The 14452-nt window shown below is 44.1% G+C and overlaps 1 protein-coding gene and 1 long non-coding RNA gene across 5 annotated transcripts; one reads left to right on the forward strand and one right to left on the reverse strand.

Annotated features, from left to right (window-relative positions):
* Positions 1-1434: 1434 nt before the first annotated feature.
* LOC147971221 (uncharacterized) lies at positions 1435-11349 on the reverse strand. Its single transcript, XM_087522749.1, has 4 exons — positions 11299-11349; positions 5133-5336; positions 4516-4658; positions 1435-4061 (listed from the first exon to the last, which is right to left on the reverse strand). Exons 1-4 carry the CDS (start codon positions 11347-11349, stop codon positions 2969-2971), a joined length of 1491 nt encoding a protein of 496 aa, XP_087378875.1. The 3' UTR covers positions 1435-2968.
* On the forward strand, positions 7377-10889 carry LOC125508736 (uncharacterized). Of its 4 annotated transcripts, none has more exons than XR_007283741.2 (5): positions 7377-7929; positions 8885-8922; positions 9022-9250; positions 9331-9408; positions 9723-10889. It is a non-coding gene; the product is annotated as an uncharacterized LOC125508736 (long non-coding RNA). The 4 variants fall into 4 exon arrangements; XR_015604584.1 differs by lacking the exon at positions 7377-7929 and having other exon boundaries at positions 8421-8922; positions 9723-9860; positions 10576-10889; XR_007283739.2 differs by lacking the exon at positions 7377-7929 and having other exon boundaries at positions 8421-8922; positions 9723-9860; positions 10579-10889.
* Positions 11350-14452: the final 3103 nt, after the last annotated feature.

Raw genomic sequence — 14452 nt, forward strand, 5'->3', positions numbered from 1 at the left:
CTCCGTCGTGTTGCACAACATGGGCGACCAGTGCAGCGTCGATGCCCTCCCTACTGCAGCGGTGCCCGGGCGTCGTCTTTTGCAGCGCCGCTAGCCACCCCCACAACACTGCTGTGCAGCCGGGGGTAGTTCGCCGGTGGCCCGGGTATGCAGCGTCGGCGCGCATAGATGCTGAGCGAGCAGCCGCCCGCGCTGCACCGCCGGATTTGCAGCCCAAGCCGGCGCTCGCGCATAGGCGGCCGTGACCCCTCGCTCCCCAGATGGTGACCAGTCCCTGGCATCCTCTGGACCCATGTGCTTGCAAACGGCGACGGTGGTTTGCAGTGGCGATGCAGAACGTCGGTGTTGCAGGAGCAGGGGTTGAAGCAACGGGAGGCGGTAGCGGCGCCGGTCTAAGGCGACCGACGATGGCCGCTGGTGTGTGGTGTGCGGTGTGCTAATGGAAGAAGAAATAGAGGAGATTCAGCCATGGAGACGAGTGAAGCTAGCAATGCGTGGGGGGAGGTGATGGGTGGACCGGGTGAATGGGAAGAGATAGGACTAGGAGAAGAGCGGTGGGCAGGCTCACGGGTACACGTGTCGTACCCGTGTCAGGCAGCAGAGACGGCTTACAAGCGAGAGAAATCAATCGGTGGAAAATAAACGATTTCCAATATTGTACTCCCACTAACCCAAGTAAAAACATTGAAACTACAACCAACATCCGAGATGGCCACGCTCCAGCAGAATAAATCAGATGGCTGTCTAGCCAGCTGATCACGCGTGGAATCAGTCAGACGTGTAGTGCAGGTAGGCCTATTTTTCTTGGTAAAGACATTAAAACATGAGACAAATAGATGCAACACCAAACACCCTGCACTGATACACTGAAATTTCAGCCTGCGTAACACCACCATCAGATGAGATAAGCCTCGTCCAGCCTCGAGTACTAGTCTTAGAACAAATAATGACTACGGCAGCCCTCATCCAGCCTCGAGTACCAACATAATGAGTACGGCAGTGTTAACACCTTACATGCAAAATTAGACCGAGCTAGTCGAAGTAGCTACTGTTTCTAACAAACCACTAAAATAAACTACAAAGAAACTACTCTGCTCAACTCTTAAAACTTCACCAACAGCTTCAGCAATTGCAGATGCACAACAAAGACCCAAGCCATGGTCCAGATGAAAATCCAAGATGTCAGTTAGCAATTGGGCAAGCAAAAAGTGTGTTAGGCCCAGTTTGATAGCAAAGTATTTTTTTAAGTATTTTGAGAATACTCCCGACACAAGAGCAAGCATGTAGACTGCAGAGATGATGCTCAAGATGCAGCAAGCAGACCAAGAACAGGATCTGATCAAGATAAAAGAGACATAATCAATTGATACACTATAAACATCTGGTACAGTTGACTGCAGTGGACAGACTAGAGCACTATTTCATCTGCACATTGTCACTAAATCCATTACAATATGGCTAATTAAATTACTACAAGTTCGGATGGGAAAATAACAATCGGTACATTAATTCCAGATCTCCCATTAGGCACTCCTATAACTACTAACTAAGCATTTAGAACAGTATCTTACCTGGTGTGCCGTGGGATCTAGAAAACAGAACTTGACTCAATGCATATAGCAGCATACAGGCCCGTTTCCACAGTCCATCCAGCCCGTACAACATTCTTGTCGAGCACCAGATACTGATCTACAAGCACTTCCAAAGTCGCTAGTTTCAAAGTCCCCAAGACATGTACACGAGATTCAACAGGCAGTGCAAGAACATGCCGAGACAAGGGAAGTTCGAATATTGTGCCACTCCGTCTCATGAAATGAACAGCATCATCCTCAACTTGATTTTTGAAAATAGTGAAGCCAACTGGATAATTTTCAACAGATAATACAAGCTCACCCTCCACTTTAGGGTGCACATAGAAACTGTCATCAGGGTGAGAACAAGGTACAAATCGAATTGAAGAGCAAACCGCATTGCTGAAAGTCACCGAGGTGATGTTCACAAAGCCACCTCTGATAGAAATTAAATTGCTCCTGGTTTTGTCAAGGGGATCATCATTCAACAATAATGTACTCTCGAATACTCTCCCAGGTATTTCAGGGTCTTCAGGCTTGAAAGATGATTCAACCGGAACATCAATTTCAATGATCCAGCACCCTGCATGAGCAGTCATGGGACGGCTCGGGCCTTCAAGAGCAAGAGAGTCCTGCATATATATTATAAAAACGTCAGCAGTAATTCACCACCATCACTAAAAGAAAAGGATAATTTAGTTTATGAATAAATATCATACGATGAAAGCGGAAGGTTTTTTTCCTATATGCTCTGATAACCAAATGGAGCGTCTTTTAATAAACTGGTCCTTTTCTCCTTCCTTTGACTCATAGATTAAAGTACCACCTCGATCATCATAAAGTACAATGGTCTTTATCAAACACAAATTTGTGTGGATACAGAAAATTTCGAAGAGTCTGGCCTGTAGGAAAATATGGTTCTGAGGGGATAGATTTCTTGAAGAAGTTAACAATATCTTCCTCAGGCGAACTCCCAACCAAAGTAGTTTCACTCGCACTGATCAGTCCTTGCACCTCACCCAAATCTGGTTCGTGTAAAGAAATCAAAGGGGAGTTAACAGCAAGAACATTAGAAGTTTTACTGCGGATCAGCTCTAGCAGCACCTCTAATCCACGTATCACTGGCAGCAGCATCGGATCCAAACCACGTCCATGTGAAGACAACGAAGAATCGGGTACTAATGACAGCACCTGACCCAAACCAGTTGTATGTGCAGATCCTAGAGAATCAGGTAGCAATGGCACCATCAAAGGTTCCACGCTTCTTCTGCTGATGATCAAAGATTCCACCCCTCTTTTTGTGATGACGAAAGGTTCCATGCTTCTTTTGCTGATCGAAGGCTGAACCCAGTTCTTGCCGCTGGTCAATCCTACCATGAAAGCCATTGCTATTTTGCTCATCTCACTGGTCCCTGGCCTGCTATCATTATAATTTTCCTTCTGTTTTCCACCATCACGGCGACCTTCCAGGTTGTCATCACAACTATCAAATGGTCCAGATCCAGGTGTGTTTGTTTCTTTGTCATTACCATGTCCAGACAGTCCAGAGCTAGATCCGATGTCTTTTGCTCTTTGTCATCACCACCAGATGGTCCAGGCTCCTTTGATCCTTTGCCATCGTCACCAGGTGCCATGGGTCCGGGTCCGTTCTTAATAATTCCAGGACCCTTCACGTTGCAAACCAGATTATGCACTTTAATTGCTTCATGTCTGAATCGCAACAAGATTTTAGCCACTAAGTTGTCCTCAAACTTAGAATCAATAGGACCATTGTGGACCTTATTTGACATTACCTTCCAATGCATCATATACTCATACAAGAGTTTTGTCAGGCTTGAACGACTCTCATTCCAGTTCTCATTGACAGATATGAATAGATTAACGATAAGTGAAACTTCAGCTAAAACCACTGCATTCCGTGCTAATGCCTCTTGCACTTCTTGAATGAGTCGTTGTTTTTCAGCCTCACTCACATCATGGTTTGATAGAATACTGTGGTCATAGTTTGACAGCACTTCGATGCCATGTGAAAATTTCTCCATATTTAGAATTATGCCCAACAACCTCTTTTCACAATCACCTTCTGGAATCGGTCGAGGTCTTTCGTAGTTCAGGATGCTTGGGTAGTCTGTGCTACAGCCAAATGCAACAGAACCTTTGATTATTCGCAGACAATCTTCCTTCACAAGCTCAAAGATTTCACCCTTCTTGTTACTGAAAGCACAAAGGTATAAGTTATCACTACTCATGTAAATCCCGGCTCGAGCATTATCTTTCTTCATTTTAATGAACATCCATCTGGGTGGCTGTTTATTAGGTGTCTGATATTCCAATAGGCGACATGATTCTTTTCCATGTCGAAATGTAAAATTCTGGTCATGATCACACAGCCGATCACTGAAGTAGCTGATAAAATTACTTAGAGAACCTTCTTGGCTTGGGTTAAAAAAAGTCTCAATCAGATCAAGTTTAAAATCTCCCAATGCAAGGCTGTTCACAACAAGAAAGGTTTAGACAGAATTCTCTTTCAAATTGAAGCTGGTCTAAATGGTCTAATACACTAAACAATAAGAAAGGATGGCAATGCAAAACACAAATGCATAGAAATGATTATTTGGATAGAGCATCTTAGAGAAATATGGGTATAAGTGCTAATCAACGAAGAAGTCCTAGGTTCGTTCTAATGAAAAAAATTCTAATGATATATTTGATGCTAATTATATGCATATGCAAGTTCTAATAAAAGAAGTCTTAGGTTTTCAAAGGAAAACGAGCTCATCTATGACTACTGTGATTAAGATCTGAATTGGAGAAAAAGGACATGCCAATCGACGAGAGAAAAAAAAGATCCCCTTTATAGTGTTATGTAATGGAAGGAGTAATTAAAACTTGCAAAGAAACTACTAGAAATGTGGAATTCATCGAGGATGTGTCCCAGAATTACCTCACAGGCATTTGTTCTTCTGATAGCTTGTGAATCCACTGTTGTAAATCAGAACATTTTAGGACAGGATTTTCATATAATGGAACTGAGTTCTGCTTCTTCCGTTTGTTCACAAGCCAATCTTTTGCTTGCAAAGCTGCGATCTGCATGAGAAATAAAAAATTAGGGCACCTCCACATACCTAAACATGAACACTGACAAATACGTCTAGACATTCAATCATACACACTTGGTAACAACGATTCCAGTACTGGATAGACAAGGAAATAGTTAAAAACTAAGCACAGCACATAGTTGTACGTATGTGTAATAGGAAGGGACAAACCACACTGCAATCAAATAAAACAAACATCTGTAACATTATGCTAACAAATCCATAATTATACTTCAAAAAACTTGCATCAACCTTTCTTTTCTTATTGGCAAATATGCCAGTTCCCTCCAGCTGAAAGATATTTTCTAGCAAGAATTGCAACTCCTCCACCAAACTCTCTCTCTCGACTACCAATTTCAGTGCATTAATGGTTTTGACAACGCACATCAAGAATCATCACCATTTTAATCCATTTGCAATCTATGTAACCAACAAGATAAACAGAAAAACATGCATCTCATACCATTTGCAGATCTTGGTCCAATTTCATGAAGTGTTCCTTTCTTTCACCATCAGGAGGAAGACTTAGCTTCTCTTCTATTCTGAGAACACTATTCCAATCTTCAGAATTCGCTGCAGACTTCAATTTTTCGCGCATGCCATCGAACTTTTTTCTCATAGCTTCACCAGGGTCATCTCTGTCAGCAATCGTCTTTTCTTGCTTCGCCTACAGCAAAAAACATAGATGCTGTCAGTCAAACACAAAAGCTCTTCAAAAGCAAGCAATGAGACTAATGTGATAATGCAACAATATGATTACAAACATAAATTTGAATTCATCCTAACCAGAAAATAGAATTACCAATTACCAAGAATATAAAGTTCACTAACTTCCGAACAAAATCCTAGTACTAATTACGGATCACGTCTTACAAAATTTCTTTCACTTGTAAGATGTTCAGTATTGGCCAACCTTTCTGGAGAAAAAGATAAACCTTACGCTACTATCCCCATCCACCAAACCAAAGCTTCACCCCAACACCAACCGTTTGGTTCCAACATCTTCAATCAAATTAGCTACTCCCACCGTCCCAAAATAAGGGTCGTTGATTTAGTACAAATCAAATAGAGCACTGATTCCCCTGTTTTTAACATGAAACATAAAGTAGAGGCGCCTACGTTATCCCACCAGCTTTTGGGTGCAATAATCATGTACGCGGTAGTCACAACAACAACAGGATCAGCTTTTTATGCTCCAGCACATCCAGTTATATGTACGTCTGTTCTAAGTTTTCTCTCGACACTCTGGATTTCTATCTTGGAGTAACTAGGAATCAGCAGTTAGCTATTCAAGGGCTATGTGAGTGATCCACTGCATGCTCGTGTAATAGGCACTATATACAGGTAGAGCACTACTTGATTCATGATATTTTTATGGATTGTCATACAACAACAAATCTATAGACCATCCAAATACATGAGCACATTAGAACAGGGGCGGAGCTTAGTTGGGGCCGACCTAGGCCAGGCCCGCCCAGGATTTTGGTGAGCATTTTAATACCTATGCTTATAGCCCAGTCCACTAAGGCGGCGTCTCTATTCGGGCTATTCCACAATGAGATGCGGCTGCTCCATGGTCAACCCAAAGCCTCAAAGGGCCGGTAGCCAGCAGGTAGTCATGGTTCTTCTAAAAACCCAGATGGTCGGGGCAAGCGTGTGCTCCTCTACCCGCCAAGAGATGCAGCTGCTTGTGCACTTCTATGTTCGGCAGCAGCACAGGAACACGGAAGGAGCAGACGCCTCTCATGGCATTTCGTGCAGATCTCACATCACACAGCCGTCTGCTATTTTCTATGCGAAACCAGCACAGTCATCTGCTGGGATCACCAGCCACATGCCCACACCGCAACAGCCACCTGTTGGAATTTTGATCGCAGGTCATAATTGACCGAGAGAAAAGGGGGAGCCTTTTTTTCACCACGTATGTGCCATGATCAGAGGCACCAAATCCAACTGTTGGTTTCGGTCCCTGGTCCCTTTAGCGCCACCTATATAATGTGAGCAGGATGTACCCCTTCAAAAAAACACACATGTACGGGTCATACAACTTATTAACAACTGATCCTAAAAAGAAGGCGCTCAACTTATTAACTTATTAACAACCGACTACCACCGCTGGCCACCGCAAGGTCAGTGCCGGCAGCAACCTGTGTGTCTCCTATCGTGAAGCTCCTGCTGCTTTCTACGAGTTCCTGTTCCTGCACTTCTTCCCTACCATCTCCATGTTGCTGGAGAACGCAAGGTGTGGCCATAGGTTAACAAGGGTGCATCGAGCAGGCAAACCCGTAAGAAATCACGAACCCTTTACTGTTAATCTGTTTTAGGTGGTCTAATGCTAGGCTCAAGATCCTATTCATGTATGTCTAAACTTTTATGTCTAACATTGGTATCATGAGCATGTTTATGCCTAGATTAGATCCCTAATAATTAATGGCGATCTGTTTAAGTTGATTATTATGATTAAGACCTAATGAGTACTCCCTCTGTAAATTAATATAAGAGCGTTTAGATCACTATTTTAGTATTCTAAACGCTCTTATATTAGTTTACGGAGGGAGTACTTCTTAAGGTTAATGTACTACTATCCCTATAAAAGCGCGAGGTGCGGAGATCCAAAACAACATCACATCCGTCTATCTATCTCTGTATGGTGTGGATACACTGGCTAAAACGTGTTTGATCTAAAACACACTTGTTTAACAACCTCCACCACACCCCGCGCCTATCTCTTCTTCCTCCCATCGAGGCAGTTACGCACAATCCCCACGACCCAACAACGACTCTCACCCATCGCTACCTCCCAAGGCGGACTCCACACCTGCTGCGACGCGCACCCGCGCCGCGCTGCCCATCTCACCCATCGCTTCCTCCCCCGGTGGACTGGAGCAACCGCCGTTGTGCATCCCAGGAAGCAGGAGTCGCCGTGTCCCAGGCCTCGTGCGCCCGCTGCGCCGTCGGTCCCGTGCCGCCCCCGTGCCCCATCGTTCTATCACCTACCGCCCCCTCCTCTCCCCCTCACTGCCTGCCCCGCGCTCTCCCTTTCCCTTCAACGAATTTCAAGCACGCGGCCGTCGCCCAGATCGCGGAACCTTGAGCAAGGAGCCGTCGCCCACATCGCCTAACCTCGAGCAAGCGGCCGTCGCCCACATCGCCTGACCTCGAGCAAGCGGCCACCGCTCACATCGAGAAAGAGTGCAAGACAACCACGACGTCCAGCCGCGACCACGAGTATTTCGTCACCCACCGCCGATAATTTACCGGTGCTTCGCTTTGAAATAGTCCACATGTTATTGTTTCGTTAGGTTAAAAATTATGAGAGTTCAAAATTGTTTCTCATAATTGTATTCGATACAAAAATACAAATCATTGGGTTTAATCAGAAGTGTTCATGTTACATTGCTCCCCTGCAAAACAAATTACATTACAACCGCTAGCATTAGTACAATTGGAGAAGAACTTACACGTTGATTTTTTGTGTGGATCAACTTGCTTGAGGACCTGGGGTGCGGCATACTGGTATTCTCCATTGATTGTGTAGTGTGCGCTATTCAGGAAAGTGAGTATGACATGCAGTTTTGTCCTCACATGAGCTAGCCAATTTGGGTACGAGTGATATTCATGGAGGCCATTCTACATGTCCGGCGAACTGCCTTGTCTATATAACTCCTGATGTATTCGATGATCTAGCTGTGGAATGCGAACTTGCATCATTTTTTTTGTGTGTGTGTGTGGGGGGGGGGGGGGGGGGGGGTGGTGCTATTTTGAGGTATTGCTACAATGGTATCCCTTTTTTGTCCGATGATCATGTATACCACATGCTCTCCAGGTGATAACTTTCTTGTGCTTTTTCTTGCCACAGAAGGGCAGAATAAGTATGGATAAGGTGTTCTGTTTTTATTGAACAACCCCTTTTTATAAATTTTCATGCTAATTAATATGTCTTTGATTTTCCCTCTATAAATCTCCATTGAACATCCTCTAATATTTTGTGCGGCCTTTACTAGACATGTTGAAACTACATTGCTGTCTCCAACTCTGAAAACAACATGACATGTTTGATTAAAATAGGAGCCTGGGCGATGGAGTATAAAGGCACCTTCATACTGTACATTTGTACGGATGTATCAACATGTTGGCATTCACATCAATCATGTATATTTTACAAGCAGATTTGTATGTTACATTTAGACTGAATTTTACCTTTCCCATGTGTAGGCATATGAAGCATTGAAGCTGGAAGTCATGTGATCAAAGTAGGTTATAGCTGTCTACTTTTGAAAATCATAGCATTTATCAGCTTGTTTTACGATTATTTCGGATTGGGATGATTGGGTTGTCATCATGATTCATAGGAGGATAAGCACCAGCGACGAGTAACTGGGAAGGAGAGGCTGATACTTGAGATAGGTTCTACGATGATACTGGAGAATAGCATGGATTAATCTTCAAATCCTACTAGGCAGCGCTTCACCATGAATGGCTACAATGGCAGCGGAATGGAGGAGCTCAGTGTGTTCTGTAAGATGGCTGTGTGGTATGTGGAGTGAAGATGCATCTACCGTCAGTTTCTTAATTAATGAGGTGATTCTGATTCCTAAAATATTATGTGATCCACATACGTGATGGATTTATGCTTATTGCTTTCTGGGATTCTATTTCAGGACACCTTTACCTGGTGGCGCTACCGGTGCCCAAATATCTCATTTCTCTTGATTATATAGTGAAAGCAATTCACTTCGGTTCGCCCAAATTCCCCCCAATTTTTTTTGAAAAGTTTGTTCTGATCTAATATGTTAAATATTGACACATACTCCCTCCATCCGGAATTACTTGTCGCTTAAATGGATGTGCTAGATACATTCGTTTGAGCGACAAGTAATTGCGGACGGAGGGAGTACTTGACTATGAAAAATAATTTGTATTGTTGTTGCTGGGTAGGGATAAGTGTTATGAATTGTTGCTATTGTTGTCAGAAACATATATTGTTGAGCTTACAGATAAGCACATAGAAGATGCAAAATATAATAGTATTATTTATGTGTTGTTGTGCTAGATTATCTCATGAAGGGCAAACCTAACAACGTTCGATGCAATGAAGTGAATAAGGGAGGAAGAGCTCAAGGGAACAAAGGGTAGAAGAATATACAAATATACAAACTGACCTGTTAGGAGTGGCTTCACAAAAACTCAGGTCTAATTTTTTTGGATGATGCACGTTAATGGAGTTTTTCGTTTATTCACTTCGTTCCAAAATACTCATTAGCAGCAATGCAAAGCTTTTGATTAGAGCAAAGCTATACAACCAAGGAAATTGGATTTCCTTTCCGTTGATGTACATATTTTACTGTCCCTAATCTTTCTCCTGGCCCAATATATTTGCAGATGTCTATGTCTTTGTGATCTTTGTGGAGGCTGCTTATCTCACAGTTTTTTCTGTCTATCCCGCCTAGGAAAATAGATTGTACATTATTAATTTAGTCCAACAATACGAGTAACATGCCTGCCTACTGTAGTTATTTTTGACAATCTGATATGTTCACACATCATTACAAGGTTCCTTAAAACTACCTTTGTAGATATTTCAAACCAAGGTCTAGGAGTATTCAGCCGATCATACTTTCAGACCAGTAGAGAATGTGAAAAAAAAAATGTATTTAGGCTTACTAACTACTATTAACAAACAATATGGTTCTCATATGAATGTGTGTAACTTTATTCTATTCATCAGTGTGTAATTCACAAGAGAACTGTGCAATGAGGTTCTTGTCATACTGGTGAGGATAGTGTACTATTCCCATATTGTTTTGCTCAATATTTTAGCACTGGACCCTTCTTGTTTTGTGCAACAACTAACACTCTTTCTCGCCACTACGGCCATGAAACTTCAACTATTCTTCTGTTTGCAGCAGATGGTCTCTTTGATGGTTGGAGTCACCATCTTGGCTTGGTACCATGCACAACAGTCCCATGGAATCTATCATCGCCTTAATGGCTACTAGAGCCGGTGTAGTGTGGTGAAGGCACTGTCAATGAAGAGAAAAAAGATTGTCGTCGAGTTGTTGTGCAAGGATTCTCCGATTGCTACGAACATTATTACAGTTTACAAGATTTTGATAAAGATATACATTTTATATTTAGAGAAGATATGTAATAAGTCCTTCTATGTACCCTAAGTAGTTGCCCGTTGTACTGAAAGTTCTGAAATTTTCTATTTTCAACACGGGAGTATTGGTCTGATTTAAGAGGAGATTAGCTTATTTTGTAAGTATATTAAAGAGGTGAATGAGAAAAATTCTTGCTACGGTTAGAACGTGTGTTGCACGTGCAAGCTTACTAGTTGTTAAAGTTAATCATCAGAATTAGGGGTTAAGTAGTTTTAGTTAAGGTATAATTTGCTATGTGTGGTGCTAATTGCATGATTATGATGTTTAATTTGGTTAGAATAGTTAAGCCAAGCTTGCGCATCAAGTTAATGACAGGATTAGCACGTTACTACCCCGGATTAGCAATTAGAAAGAGGTGATTTGGCAAATTAAAGAAAAAACCCAAATGTAAAACTCTAGAAATCGAATCCCCAAAACTTTGGAGCCCAAAAGTTGAAATCAAAAAAGAAGAGGTGAAGGGCTCACCATGGTGACACCGCGTCGAGATCCCGCACAGCCGCCTCCGTGCGTGGGCATCGTCGCCGCGACGCCGCGTGAAGAAGAGCCGCCGTCTCTGGGTGAGCTAGGTTTTCGGCCAACAACACTTTTGTTTCGGCCGAGAGCTATGCCGACAGCCCAATTCAATCGGACGGCCAAAACCGACTCAGAGCGCCAGGCGGGCTGCGGTGGCTTCACGGGCCAAATTCTGGCCATGGGCTGCTGCCCAGGATGTCACAGCCCGCTGGATATGTTTTTTTTCTAAACTAGTTAAGGAGTACTCCTTGCGGAGATCACTCCAACTTCCCAGGTTGCGACAAGTGGCGCGCTGCATGTGCGCCACTTGTCGCAACTTGGGAGTTTTCCTTTTTTCATAGATTAGTTTATTCAAAACGTTTTATCTCTTAAACCGTGCGTCCAAATCTTGAACCGCTTTCGCCGTTTGATTCCTCGCGTCAAGATCTTCAAAATTAGATCACATGTTGATAGGTTTTGACGAATTTTTTTTCAAGAAAAAACCGGACGAAAAAACCGATGAAAAAACCGAACCGGGGACAGGGTTTTTTTTTCCTTTCCGAAAGAGGCATGCCTGTGCCTCTGACAAAATCACAACCGTGCCTCTCGCGAAAGAAAAAAAACAGAAAACACGTTTTTTTCCTTTCCGAAAGAGGCACGCCCGTACCTCTCACGAAAGCACAACCGTGCCTCTCGCGAAAGCAAAACCGTGCCTCTCGTGAAAAAAAAATAGAAAACGCGTTTTTTTCTTTTCGAAAGAGGCACGTCCGTGCCTCTCGTGAAAGCACAACCGTGCCTCTCGCGGAAGCAAAACCGTGCCTCTCGCGGAAGAAAAAAAAACAGAAAACATGTTTTTTTCGTTTCCGAGGAGGCACGGCCGTGACTCTCGCGAAAATACAATCGTGCCTCTCGCGGAAGCAAAACCGTGCCTCTCGCGAAAGGAAAAAACAGAAAACACGTTTTTTTTTGTTTTCAAGAGGCACGGCCGTGCCTCTCGCGAAAGCACACCCGTGCCTCTCGCGAAAACAAAACCGTGACTCTCACGGAAAAAAAATGCGTTTTTTGCGCAAAAAAAATTCCCAAAATTTTTTTTTGTTGAAAAGCTAGGGAAGACCGGTGGAAAACCAAAACGTCAAAAAAACATTTAAAAAGCCAAAAACGCGTGCGAAAAAAAAAATATAAAATCCGAAGGGAGCGCCCAGAGCGCGACACGTGGCGAATGGCTGAGAGCGCGCCAAGTGGCGCTGATCGTTGCGAGGCTCCCGAAGGAGCGCTCGTTAATTAGTTGCTCCCCTATTAGACGCCTTCGGCGACCGCAACTTGGGAAGCTCCTATTCGAAATCACTAGTTGAGGAGCGCTCCCAGCAACGATTAGTCGAAGAGCGCTCCCCCCGCGACAAGTGTCACGCGCGGAGCGCTGGTGAGACTTTTCCGAGGCGCTCCGTGCGCGACACTTATCGCGCTCTGGAGCACTCTCGTGATTTCCGGTTTCCTACTTGTCTTTCTGGTTTTCCCCTTTTTCACTTTAGTCCTTGTACTTTTATTGTTTTGTAATACACTTTTGATCTATTTTGCGATATGCTTCTGTTTGCTGTCGTCGAACCGGCGTCGCCAACTGTCCTTTCGTTGTCGTCATCGCCGCCCGTCGTGCCCGCTGTCGGTGTCAAAACCGGTGGATCTCGGGTAGGGGGTCCTGAACTGTGCGTCTAAGGCTAATGGTAACAGGAGGCGGGGGACACAATGTTTAGCCAGGTTCGGGCCCTACTTCCTGCTTGATTGATCTTGATGAATATGAGTATTAAAAGAGTTGATCTACCACGAGATCGTAATGGCTAAACCCTGAAAGTCTAGCCTATGATTATGATTGTTGTCCTACGGACTAAACCCTCTGTTTTATATAGACACCGGAGGGGGCTAGGGTTACACAAAGTCGGTTACAGACTCCCTTAGTAGCCCCTGAACCAGGCTTCAATGACGATGAGTCCGGGGCGCGGATTGTCTTCGACATTGCAAGGCGGGTTCCTTCTCCGAATACTTCAAAGTAGATTTCGAACACAAGAATCGTGTCCGGCTCTGCAAAACAAATCCCACACACAACCGTAGAGAGTACAATATTTTCACGAGTCCAATCCGCTGAATACTTTTTACAACATGACATCACGTCACCGCCCGGTTATTATTCGAACCGTTTTTTAGTCTGCCACTCCGTATTTCGAGGTACGCTTTTATTGGCACATCTTGTCAAAGCAAAGATCGTGTCCCCTTATTGCGGGATTTTCATCAACACGGGCGTGGGTAACCCAACCGTTCTGTTGGCATGATTCCTTGGGAATAGGCATGTTTTAAGGCCGCGGAGGGGATGTTTGATATTCGTCGCCTTTATAAAGGGGCTAAGACCTATCCTTTTCCTTCCACGCTAATCCTTTCCTCCACCTCCCACCTCAAGTTCCAACACCCAAAGGTTAATCCAGTTGCTTCGAGCTTCCAGCCATGTCCGGACCCAGCCTTCAAGGCCGATGGATGGCCTCTTCTCTCACAGAGGAGGATATCTCGAAGCTCAGGGAGGCAAGATACTTGACTGCGGAAATCCTCCACAGGCTTCCTGCTCAAGGGCAAGTTATTCCTTCTCCTAGATCCAATGAGAGGGTTGTGTTTATCTCTCACTTCCTCCGAGGGCTTGGGTTTGCTCTTCATCCCTTCGTTCGAGGGCTCATGTTTTATTACGGACTAGATTTCCATGATCTAGCTCTAGACTCCTTCCTCCACATCTCGGCGTTCATCATCACGTGTGAGGCCTTCCTCCGTATTTCCCCACACTTCGGCTTATGGCTTAAGACCTTTAACGTGAAACCAAAGATGATCGACGGGAAACAAACGGAGTGTGGAGGTGCTTCAATAAGCAAGATCACCACTTCTCCCTGGCCAAAGGGCTCCTTCGCAAAATCTTCTGACCTATGGCAACGGGAGTGGTTTTACATTACCGAACCCCGTGGTAGAAAGTGGGCAGCTACACCTGCGTTTCGATATGGCCCTCCGTTATAGCTTGCATCATGGGTTAACAAGGGGCTGGACCGGGGTTCTATTGACGAAGTGCAGATGTTGCAAAGTCGCATTCGGAGTCTCATTA

Source organism: Triticum urartu, chromosome 5A (assembly GCF_056163025.1).
Source record: "Triticum urartu cultivar PI428250 chromosome 5A, HENAU_Tu73, whole genome shotgun sequence".
Classification (NCBI taxonomy): domain Eukaryota; kingdom Viridiplantae; phylum Streptophyta; class Magnoliopsida; order Poales; family Poaceae; genus Triticum; species Triticum urartu.